We start from the raw sequence: 12,302 nt of genomic DNA on the forward strand, positions 1-12,302 counted from the left end.
TTTGGCGTCAGCTGCACAATGGCTGAAATTTATACGTAAATTCAGGGTTTTCCCTAGATTGCCAAATCCAAATTCCTTGATTTTTTTCCGAGAAGATTCCCTTGATAAAAGCCTTCATTTCCCAAGTCAATAATGATCTAAGCTATTAAAATATTTTTCAAATCATTTTTAAAAATATTTCATAATGATGAGCAGAGAAACACAGGTACAGCTAATGGTAAACTTAATTTTAGTCATACAAAAGCCTAAATATGTTATCAACTTTAAATTCACTTGTGATAGGAAAATATTTTACAATCTATTGATGAAGAATGGTATCTTAATATAAAGTGCAACCTTGATAAAACGAGACCCCACGGTGCTCAAATAAACACTTGCTAAAGCAAATTACCGCTTATTATGGCTTTACCAGGGGTGGAGCAAATAATAGCCCATAATTGTATTGTCAATGCATGTAGGAACAAAATTTGTGTGGTGATGGAGAAATTTCTATCTGATAAACTTTAGCATAAATCCAGATGAAAGGAGTTGTTTTTTGCATCAATAAATTTCCTTACCTAAATAACAAACTAGTCATTCATATAAGCACCGAACTGAATGAAAGTCATGCAAAACATTGTTTTTTCAATCATTATCCCAACAAATCATTTTTCTATGTACAGTGGAACCTCGTTAAAGCGAGTACGGGCTATAGCGACACCCCGCTATTACGAGAGATAGCCGATGCACCGTCAATTGACCCTATAATAAGCGTGTTAAAAAATTCGTTTTTACGAGACCCTTTCGGTGTTGGCTCTCGCCATAGCGAGGGTTTCACCGCCGGAAGACTTTCATGAAGACTCCTTAACCTCTGTAATTGCTAGCGATCTGTTAGAAATGTAGTTAATGGAGTGATCAGTCTCAAATTTATGTGGTTAACTGTCGTTCGATAAATATAATGATGACGAAACAATGCTTTGCATGATTTTTATTCAGTGCGGCGCTTATAAATTGTTTGAATAGTTAGTCGTTATTTGAGTAAGGAAATTTAGTGACGCAAAAAAACATCGCCTTTCGTCTGGATTAATGCTTACGTTTATCGGATAGATGTTTATCTGTCGCCGCACCATTCCTGTTCCTATATATCTGTTCGCAACAGGTATATTGGCTATTATTTGCTCCACCTCCGGTAAAGCGACAATTCGCTATAGCGAGTGTTTATTAGTGCACCGTGGGGTGTCGTTATATCGAGGTTTCACTGTACTTAGTGCATTTACGCATGGTCATTCTATTATTTTGGTATTTTTCAATGAAAATTCAAACAATTACTGATGAAACTGTATCACAGTTATTTAATGCCTAAAATGCTTCTATTCAGTGTTTGTTCATTGTACCTGTACGTTTTGAGGAACTTATGTGAAATAACGTGTCACATTTGTTTCTGCAGATGAAAACATAGAACAGCCCTGCCTCGGAAGACCTTTTCTTTCATCCAAAGTAATATCTTCATTACCTACACTAAAAAGTCGGATAAGCATGCCTAATGATGCGATTAAAATTGCCACTGTTTAAAAAAAAATTCTATTTTGAGTGTTATGCTCCTGACGTCATTGAAATAATATACTGACATGATTGTATCCATGGCATTGCAATACAAATGATTTGAATTAAAATTGGTAATATCAGAAAATATATTAGCTTGATATTATTTCACGAAAAGTATAACTCAGGTATAATGCTGATGTCACAACAAAACAAACGAAAGCAAACTGCAAGAAGCTGCAATTAATAATGTGCATGGGATATATATATGCAATGAAGAAATTAAAAAGCATCTAATGGACCAGTATCCAAAGCATCCAATGAAAGCATCTAATTTGGTAATTGCTTGGGGGGCAGTGTTAAACAGCAGGGAATTCCATTCAACCTTTCTCTTAATTTGGCCAGTAGCAAGAGTTCCATAATAAACCCCCAGAGAGACAGTATGAAAAATAAGCAGCTCCACAGATATAAATTCTATATTTTCCGGCACATTAGACAACCCCAAATTTCTCCAAATGAAGCTTATAAATTGGGCTTTAGTCATCTCATAAGATAATATAATCCTCCTCCAATGCACACCAAATGAAAATTATAAATATCAGTTTTGTTTTCGAGCATCAAGTTCAAACTCTTTATCACATCCAGGTATCCAGCAACATATAAACCCTATCTAACCTCTGTGGTCCATTCGCAAAAGTTTGAAAACTGGGACTAAGAAACACTAACCCACCTTAGAGGATGACCCCTGAACTTAAGATCCTATAGAAACCATATTTTTAAGGAGTTATCATGGTATTAAAAGTTTGTTTGCAAATATCTGATAATGATATATGTATGTTGTCTCTCAAATGAATCCACACTGGGAGATTTGAGTCTGTACCCTGATTAGAGTCTTGCTGGAGTGCTCTGGAGGTATTGAACAGTGAGTGCAGAGTGGAATTGTGCTTGAGGGGTTGATTGAGTGGTAATAGCAAAAATGCCATTGATATTATGCATGTGTGTAATAAGTCGTGTCTTTCGTGCCAGCTTCGGTGAAGCCATGGTGCCGAGTGCTGTCACACCAGTGTGGCCACCCGTCGCCTTGTCTGCATGGCGGCAAGTGCTCCGAGGGATGGAACCGATTCCACTGTGACTGCGCAAACACTGCGTACTCGGGACCAACTTGCGCAAAGGGTAAGTGGCACCAATTTACCAGAAAGGAGTGTCTATCTCGTGATGCTATAGCTGACAGAAGGCTGGGCTTCCATGTTTTTAATCCTGATTGGCTGATTGCTATTGATGTATGAGGAGTGGGGATCTGAATACATTCTCTAACTATTTTATTTTTCATATTTTTTACAGTCTGTGCACATAAATTCCATGCTATATTCATTTCCAAATTCAAGATTAGTTTCTGTTTCATTGTATTCAACTTGTGGGCTGATTGGCAGTGGAACTTAATGTGGGCAATAAAAATACACATAAGTGGGGACGAATAACTTTTATAACCGTCACATGGTACATCACTCGCGCGACTGCGCGACCAGTACCACATAAAAAATGAGCGGCGCCTTCTCACGCCTGCCAACCTTGCTGGCTGATAGCCGACACAAGCATGAAACCCCAACACAACTGACTATCTACAGTTAATTGATGCATACACAAATTGTTCTTTTGCTCAGAAGTAAGTGCTCAGCAGAAAATTTGTCAGATAAAGCAATGATGACTGTTGCTTGCTATTTTAAAATTTGATTGCTCCCTATCATAATCTTCAGTAGGAGCCATCACACCCAGGCGCCACACAAGGGGTGCAAAAATAGCCAAGGGAACCCAAACTATCTACAGTGGAAGATCGATAACCTGGAATGCTTGGGACCAGAGGCATTCCAGATTAATTATATTTCCGGTGAATAGATTAGTTGCCAGGATGATGGCAACACTGCAACATGGAAAATATTTTTTTCGGAACGTGCGTTGGCGTCAGCAGAAATGCTGCATCATTGAGTAGAGAGTCAAGTAATGAGGAGAATCAAATCATATTTTTAAAATTTATGATTGAACGGGATTTAAAAAGATTCAAAACATTCAAAAAAGTTCTTTATTCATAAATTGTGAAGGTATTATAAGTTGGGAAGTAATCTAGATGAGACCACCAGTAAATGGAAGGAAATTGGCACAAAATTTTTACAGTCGGACCAAAGCATCAACATTCCACCCCTCCATATTTTTCAGCATGCACCTGTTGCAAATTCCATATCATTTTTCCAACAACTAGCTAAAAATTAATCGGTAATAGGGTAGTTTCCTTCATCAAAGAAAAGAAAAGGCATTGATTGCGATTCGTTACTCACCATTAGTGTATTCATAATATACAAATTATTTGGTTTTAGAAATACCGGTTTAGACGAATGGCAATGGTCAATTTTAACTGCATTTGAAAAAGGCCAGATTAGCGCCCATTCGATGCCACTCCACGTGACATCACAGGGACCTAGTTTCTACATGAGAGGAAAGGAGTTATTCATCGTCTGAGATTACCAATGCATGAATGAGGCACAGAGCTCACGGAAACATGTCTTCCCAGTGAGAAATGGGTGGTGGAATCCACGTGGAACCCACGTGGAGAATTAACGTGGATACCACGTGTTTTTGGTCGTGGAATCAACGTGGAATCCACGTGGAAATTTGGTGGAAAAATTGAAACAGCAGTAGGTGCTGTCCTAAAACCATTAAAACCTCGACCACTCTATATCTAAACCTTCTATATATGTGTCTACGATTTTTCATGTGCTCTCATGGCTGCCTTTCCACGAATTATATAAAAATAGAATGTGCGATACATTTTCACATAACTAGCGTGGTTTCAGGATGATAAATGATGCAATGTCACCAGAGAGTTAAGTTCCACAAATTAGAAATTCTGTTTAACATTTTATGCTAATCACCACAAATCCACTTGAAATCAACGTGGATTCCACCACCCATTTCTCACTGGGTTAATAATCACCTATTAAAACTGCCTAAGGTCGGAAAGTTTCCTTTGTTTGATAAGGTATTAATAATTATTATTTAAGCCAAGCGCTACCTGCTAGCAAGGTACTCTGCTACCTGGTAGCAGCCTGCATCGTATCAGCTCTCAAAGCCTCGCCCCAAGGTCACCTCACTTGGTGCAGCGGGAACCAGAATGACATCACACAGGCTTTTCCCAGCATTCATGCTCAGCCATCACATTTTCGCGCGCTTGAAAATTTTCACTTTTCATTTAATTGCTAAAATTAGATATCGTCATTAATAAATCTAAAAGCATGAAATTCGTACTCCAGGAGTAATAATCTTTCGATTTAGGCAATAAAAATATAATGGGAAACCACCCTATTATATAATCTTCTGATCGGAGGTTATCCCACTTTAAATGAATACTAAAAATGATTCTGTAAATAATAACTGATTGTTAATTATAACTCTTGCATCTAATATTAGTAGTCGCAGGTAATCTTATAAATGCGGAGAACGCGAGTACTTTCAAAAAACTACTTGGCATTAACTTCATAAACAATCTTCAAAGAGTGAGGCCTGCCAGGGTGCAGGATTTGCCTTGGGGGCAGTAGGGTTTGCCCGCTTATTGATTAACTCGAGAGCGCAATGCTGGGTGGTCTGTCACTCCTCTCATGGAATTGATCAACGCAATCCCAGGTTTCCAGCACGGGACATTAGGAAGGGCTAAAAACGTTTTGATAACTTCTACTTGTGAAAAGGGATCAACATATCCGATATAAAAACCACTGCAAGGCTATTGCTTTTGAGGCAACTGGCTATTTCACTTGTGGATTTTCAAAGATAGATGAACTTCTGATTGGAAATGAGTGCCACACATTTTTCATAGAACTTCAAATCTCCTCGCATAGAATTAAAATAATTTTGGACGTATGGCACTTACAAACTTCAACCCATTTCCTTTCCTCTCTTAATTAAGTCCAGAAAGTTTGACCATGAATAGACCATGTGCGTTGATGGCATGACATCGCTGTTGTGCAAAGTCACCACATCTGGACATCCTAAGTCATGCAATGAAATATTTTGCCAAAGAAAATGGCGTATTAGTTGACTAGCTCTTTTGCGGAATTTGTGTGTACACAGCCAGGGTGAAAGATGGAAATTAAACCATTAAGATAGCAGCATTTTCAGCGATGCAATGTTAAGAAATAGAAATTTTGAAAACTCATGAAAACCTTCCGTTCTTCATTCCGTTGTTAAGATTTCCAGATTTTTGATCTTCAGCTGTATTATTTAAAATGTAAACTTAAACAATAGAAAACTAATAAATATCCTCTTTTTCAATTAAATTTCATTTGATTGAAAAGTATCATATATTATATGTGTAAAATATTCAAATATAAATACACAAATTCACTTGACTTGGTGTTTGTTATGGGTCTCACGATTGTCCTCTTATTTGTTCAAGCAATTTCCCTGCTGTACCAAAACTCTCAAGTAACCTCTTTACAAGTGTGGGAAAAGCAAAGAACCTGTTTTAACATAATATATCCGTGAAGTAATTGGCTTCACAAAAGATAACGATTGCTTGGATTTTCAAATACTGTGCCTTCAACAATCAACATTCAGGTTTCGTTAGGCAAGGTCAGAAAAGTCAGCCAATAGCATTCAAAGTGTAAAGTTTACTGGCTGAAATATAGCTCTCACCAAACACAACCCTTTCTAGGAGCATATCTATTTGGGTCAAGTGAGGGAAACCTGCAATGTGAACAATATATGTAATATGTGTATTCATAAACAGGACAGATAGATAAGGAGAACCAAAAGAAATCCAAAATTGAGATTGCATTGAGTTAATTGCACAACCTTAGAAGTAAATTTAAGTTCATTTAAACAATATGCATCTGATGAGATAGTTTGAAAACTAGGGGCAATGAAGAGAAATCAGTGATATCAGCTGCAGCATTTGTAAAATAGAAACTGCAGCTCAGTTGTATCTACAGTAAACTCTCGATTATACGAAGCAGGATTTTACGAAGTTTTCGATTATACGAAGTGATATTGCGGTCCCGGCGAAAAGCCTATGCTAAATACATGGCACTATTCGATTATACGAAGTTTCGATTACACGAAATGTTTTGAAAATTACAAACCTTGGCTCGGTCCCCAGGAGCAAATGGCATTCATTTATACAAACTACGGCGAAATAGTTGAGAAAGGAACACGAAAACTAAATGAGGTGAAGGTACAGGTTTTTGCGTGTCATTTTTGGGAATTCACGCAAGTGAACTAATACTTCACACATGTTGAGAAATGATGAAACGTCTCTTGTAGGAAAACAATCAATATGGATAATAACGTTTCTCTCTTTATTTCTCCGATAATGGAAGATGTTTCTCCTGTCGTTTTCCGGTTGGAACCTTTCTTCTGTCAGCATAAAAGAAGAGAGACATACTGTATGAACATAACACCTCACACCCGGTATGAAGAATATGGCCCTGATGAAGAATAAAGTCTTTCATAGCAACGTCTGCAAAGATGATGGAGCACAGTAGCCGGACGGAGAACTCAAACAGAATTTACTTCAAATATTTGCCAGAAGATAATCATATCCTACGTAATTTATGATCGTAACTGAATCTCAATGAAAATAACTAATTGAAAATATAGCACATTCAGCTGATAATACGGAGTAACTCGAAATATTAACTTACGAAGGTTATTTTGGGAACGGGTTAAGGCCCATGTTATTCTTTTTTTTCTCGTCACTGAGCGATAGAGGGCGACATAATTGGTGGTTAGGCCCTTAGAGTATAGTTAGGCCGGCTGCCGCTAACATTCCGTGGGTGTTGGAAACAAATACATATCTATCTTACGCGTACTTAATAGTTGCTATTTGCTCCTAACCACAAATGTATAACATTAAATTCTTATAATAAACTTCGCAATTCATTATTTGATTACATTTTCTAAACTGGTCAGGAATTTCTTAAGCGATCGTTGATATTGAATTACATATGTACAAGAAATGGGAATTTTAAGGTGGTATAATTATTTAACGACCTTTTACGCATAAATCGATAACAAAAAGCCTTTTCTAACAATTCTACCGGGAATAACCACCGAAAACATTTAAATAAGGCCACTAAAGACAAAAAAGGGCGAAAGAAACAAAAGCGAACATTTTTTTCGTGACTTATGAAAAAGGTTTAAATTACGAAACTCGATTTTACAAAGTGCCAATTTTCCCGTCCCACTGACGTCGTATAATCGAGAGTTTACTGTATTTGTTTTTATGGTGGAGACCGGTTGAGATTAAATGAAACTAAGGAATACCTTGTATGCTGAGTTCTTGTCTTTACTTGTTTGCATGGCCTTTTGTCTGATGTTTAATTGTTTTTGTTGTGCAGAGGCAATGCTTCTGAGCTTCAATGGGTCGCAGCATGTGACTGTGTGGCCGTGGCCGGAGGAGCGCCAGTCGCAGGCAGAGGAGGTTGCGTTGCGCTTCCGCACGTCTCGTCCCCTAGGCCTGCTGGTGCTCTCGTCCTCGGGTCCCCCTCCCTCCAAGCAATCGCTACTGTCACTGGGGGACCGCATCGAAGTGGCCCTCGCTGGCGGACGAATCCGACTGACCGTACGGCTTGGAAAGTCCGAAAAGGTAAACACTTGTGATACACTGGATCCTCGATCCTCTATCATTTTTCAAGGGGATGGACGAAAAATCTGATGAATGTGGGAATGTTTTAATAGGTTGCCTATGTAGCAGGAAACACAGGATTTAGGTGCATATAAGTGATATTCTTTAAAGGATTCGAACAGGAATTTACTGTTATCAGGAATATTTGAATTTTATGGAAAAAATTTTGGCATGTTGCTGATTTGACTAATATCTCTTTCAATTATCCTAAGGGAACATGCTACCATGATAAGAAATATTTGCACAGCATGTTGGCATTTACACTGGTACAATTGGTTTCTGTCTGATGTAAAAATTCCTTTCTAACTATCACCATTTCAAGTATACAGATTTATGAGAGCAATGTACATGTTACGCCTAAAACAACCATTTTTGCCGATGCCAAAAATAGGCTATTTTTGGTCCATGAAAAGTCCATTTTTTAATAGGTATATTTTTAATATAATTGATGCAATTGTGTAAAGAGTGAACCATATCATGTTAGTTGGAAGTGCCACGCCCACCTGATCCTCGGCTTCATCCGACTTCTGGTTTTCACCAGTTAGCTCACTCTACCCCCACCCTGACATGTGTTAGTGGACAACCCGATGCATTTTGCAATATTCACACGATTCTCCCCCAGATTCTTTTCTTAATCCTCGATCATTTTCAGTCCATCTTTTGAAGTTCTCACTTGCTTCTTTGGAAATGCCATTTTTCAAAGACATAAAAATAATAGAAATGTTGCCTGACTTTATTGAACCCTCAAGGAAAACACCTGCTGGTTTGAAGTCAAGCCGCACTGAAAAGTACAGAACCACTCGTATGAGGTGAAGTTTGGAACTGGCACAGTTGCAAAGGGCATTCACAGAACCAACTGCAGATGGTGAAGGATGACCAAATGACTACGCCACAAATCTTTTTGTTCTAAAGAGAAAGCAACTTGCCCACTCAATTCTAAGTACATAGCACCAAATGAGTACATGAATTCAAATTGCTAGTAAGGAAAAACAAAATATCCTGAGAAGATATCCTTTCTTCAGTAACTCTGACAAGTGAGACTTTTAATGTAACTCATAAATTGTAACTTGATGTCCTGTTTTCGGAAAAAATGCTGTATCGACTGCCGAGAAGCTCAGCTGCAAGGATGTTGAGTTTTGCCAGAATGCTAAGTCTCTTTCGTATTTTGCCTCCTATTTCCCTTCTCAAATAATATCAGAAATACATGGTGTTTGGTCTCATTCTTTTTTTAATTATGTGCCCATTTCTAGTACTTCAGTCCTATTAAGGTATAATTCTGATTGCTAATAGTCATTGTTAGACTTCTTTTGGGCTAATAGATGACTCATGCCGAAGTTGACCTCCAGAAACATAGAACTTTAAAGCAAGTAGGCTGATAAATCTCTGTTGGAGGCATGAGAAAAAGTAGCAAAAACAAGAAACACATCAGGACTCAGTAAAATACAGTTGAGGACCTCAAATCCGGAATCCAGAAACCTGGAGCGTTTGAAAATTCCTCTACAAAGTGTTTTAACTTGCCACCTCGTTAGTACCGTAGCATTACCTTTGTTGGCCTGCATCACCAGGATGTCAGGATTTCTCTTAATGGCTTTTAGGGCTTGTCTTTCCACAGGGCTCATGTAAGGTCGGGGTAAGATGGCCCTTTTCAGGGGTGTGGAGACGTCATTGCAGCGTACAGCGTAACCAACACATACTGAACTATACCTAAATGCTTTCAGCCATCATCGCCTTGCACAGAAGAAAAGCATCCTCACAACCCTACTCCATCAAGCCACAGTCATATCAGATGAGGCTCACTTGAACCAAGAAATAGCACACCTTAAGCCCACATTTAGAAAGAACGGATACAGCCAACGTGACATTCAAGCGGCACTAAAAAAGACCATTTTGAATTGTGATGCAGTAGAGGTAAAAGAAAAACCGATAGCCAGAGCCATTCTCCCATACATCTCCAGCTTCAGCAACAAGATAGCCCGGATACTCCGAAGGCATAATATAGATACAATCCACATACCTGCCACCAAGGTTAAAACCTGTCATGTAGTACTACATGTGTATTTGGTGGTTTTGTTTGACAAATAAGGCACGGTTAAGTATGTAAAGGCATGGAAGAGTGAGGATGGTATGGTTCTTGAATAATGCCTGCCAGGGGTACAAAGGGGAGGTGAAGCATTGCGTTGTGGATGGCCTGCTTTTGGAGAGAAAAAACTTGTGGGAAAGGTTGTCATTTCCCCAGAATAAGATGCTGTATGGAATATGGGATCGCCTACTTTGTCTTCGGTTCATTTAATTTCATTACAAAAATATATTTTCAAGCACTGTATAAACACATGTTACATGTAGAATTATTGCCATTTATCCACAAATAAACATGCTCAAAGTCTTGATTTTCCAAATTTAATTTTCTGTCACTAACTCATTAATTTTTATTAAACCACAAATTTATATTTGTCCACTTCTCTCAAATGTCACTAAGTACACCTTATTTGAAAGAAATTTGAGGTGGTGAGATTGAGTGTGGATTCATCTGTTTCTCTTCTAAACTGATGCAAAGTGATGGATGCGTAACGTGTGGTGTCTTCTCCTTTCAGACCCTGCAGGCAGGCCATGGACTGAATGACAATCAGTGGCACACAATCAGATTTTCGAGGCGAGGGTTGTTGCTGAAATTGCAGGTTGATGGTGACTCTCCTGTCACAGGTTAGTGTTTTTGAATGCTCAGAAATAACTTTGATGGGCAGTGTCTGATGGGAGCAGAGTGCCGAACTTTTGATCATGGGGTTCAAATCCCAATGGAAGCATTTGGACATCTCTAATTAAAAATCCTGGGAGTAAAATATGGCCCTGGGAAAGGAATCAGGTGGTTTCCTATTATTTATTTATTGCCTAAATCGAAAGATTATTACTCCTGGAGTACATATTGCACGCTTTTAGATTTTTATTAGAATATGCGTGGAGATATAGATATCTATTTTTCACAATTTAATGAAAAGTGAAAATTTCAAGCGCGCGAAAACGCGACGGCCAAGTACGAATGATGGGAAAAGCCCGTGTGACGTCATTCTGGTTCCCCCTGCCGCAAGTGAGGTGACCTTGGGGCGAGGTTTGAGCTCTGATACGACGCAGGATGCTAGCAGGTAGCAGAGTACCCTGCTAGCAGGTAACGCTTGGCTTAAATATGGATTATTACTACCTTATCAAAGGGAGGAAACTTTCCGACCTTAGACAATTTTAATAAGTGATTATTAAGACATGTTTCCGTGAGCTCTGTGCCTCATGCATGCATTGGTAATCTCAGACGATGTAAAACTCCTATCCTCTCGTGTAGAAATTAGGTCTCTGTGATGTCACGTTGAGTGGCATCGCATGGGCGCCAATCTGGCCTTTTTCAAATGCGGTTAAAATTGACCATTGCCATTCTTCTAAACTGGGATTTCTAAAACCAAATAATTTGCATATTATGAATACAATATTGGTGGATAACGAATCGCAATCAATGCCTTTCATTTTCTTTAATGAAGGAAACTACCCTATTGGCCCCCTTACGCTGAGTATGTGAATTATATAAATGCTAATAATGTACTTTGAGGTGAAGGCTAACCTCACATTTCGTAACCAACTTTTGGATTGAGACACTGAGTGAGCACTAACTAGTTTCTATATGAAATGGAGAACATGCATGAAATTTGTTTATCTTGCCACAGTAGACTCTCGTTATTACAAAGTTCACGGGATTGGAATAGCGGGGGTCATAATAATGAAGTTGGTATGAACATTTCTTTTAGGAGTTGTCAAAAAAATCATAGCTGGTAAAAATTTCTTGTCTTTTCAATATCCCTTTGCTTATAGTAACACTGCAAAATAGTTAATGCCCCGTTCACACTACGTTCTTTTTACGCCGGTTAGCCCCGACCATGGTTACAAAACGAGGGGTGAACGCAAGTTGCCGTAAAACCGTGGTTGGGATTCTGACCACCGTTTTCCGACCATGGTTGGCGGTAGTTTATGTGTGTGTGAACACAAGTTGGTTAAAAGCTGGTTAGAAAAAGAAGAAGGCGAAGCAGCAATGAAGTGGGATAGGAGGAAAGAAAACAGAAAATAAAGCACTCGA

The 12,302-nt window shown here is 38.6% G+C and overlaps 1 protein-coding gene across 3 annotated transcripts in view; it reads left to right on the forward strand.

Annotated features, from left to right (window-relative positions):
* The window catches only part of LOC124167517 (neurexin-1), a 267,454-nt gene that overhangs the window by 194,490 nt on the left and 60,662 nt on the right, over window positions 1-12,302 (forward strand). For all 3 annotated transcript variants that reach the window (XM_046545448.1, XM_046545449.1, XM_046545450.1), the window contains exons 12-14: window positions 2,548-2,694; window positions 7,905-8,152; window positions 10,783-10,891. In XM_046545448.1, the coding sequence (XP_046401404.1) occupies window positions 2,548-2,694; window positions 7,905-8,152; window positions 10,783-10,891 (504 nt within the window). The remainder of the gene's footprint in view (window positions 1-2,547; window positions 2,695-7,904; window positions 8,153-10,782; window positions 10,892-12,302) is intronic.

The sequence above is a fragment of the Ischnura elegans genome, chromosome 11, assembly GCF_921293095.1.
Source record: "Ischnura elegans chromosome 11, ioIscEleg1.1, whole genome shotgun sequence".
Lineage (NCBI taxonomy): Eukaryota > Metazoa > Arthropoda > Insecta > Odonata > Coenagrionidae > Ischnura > Ischnura elegans.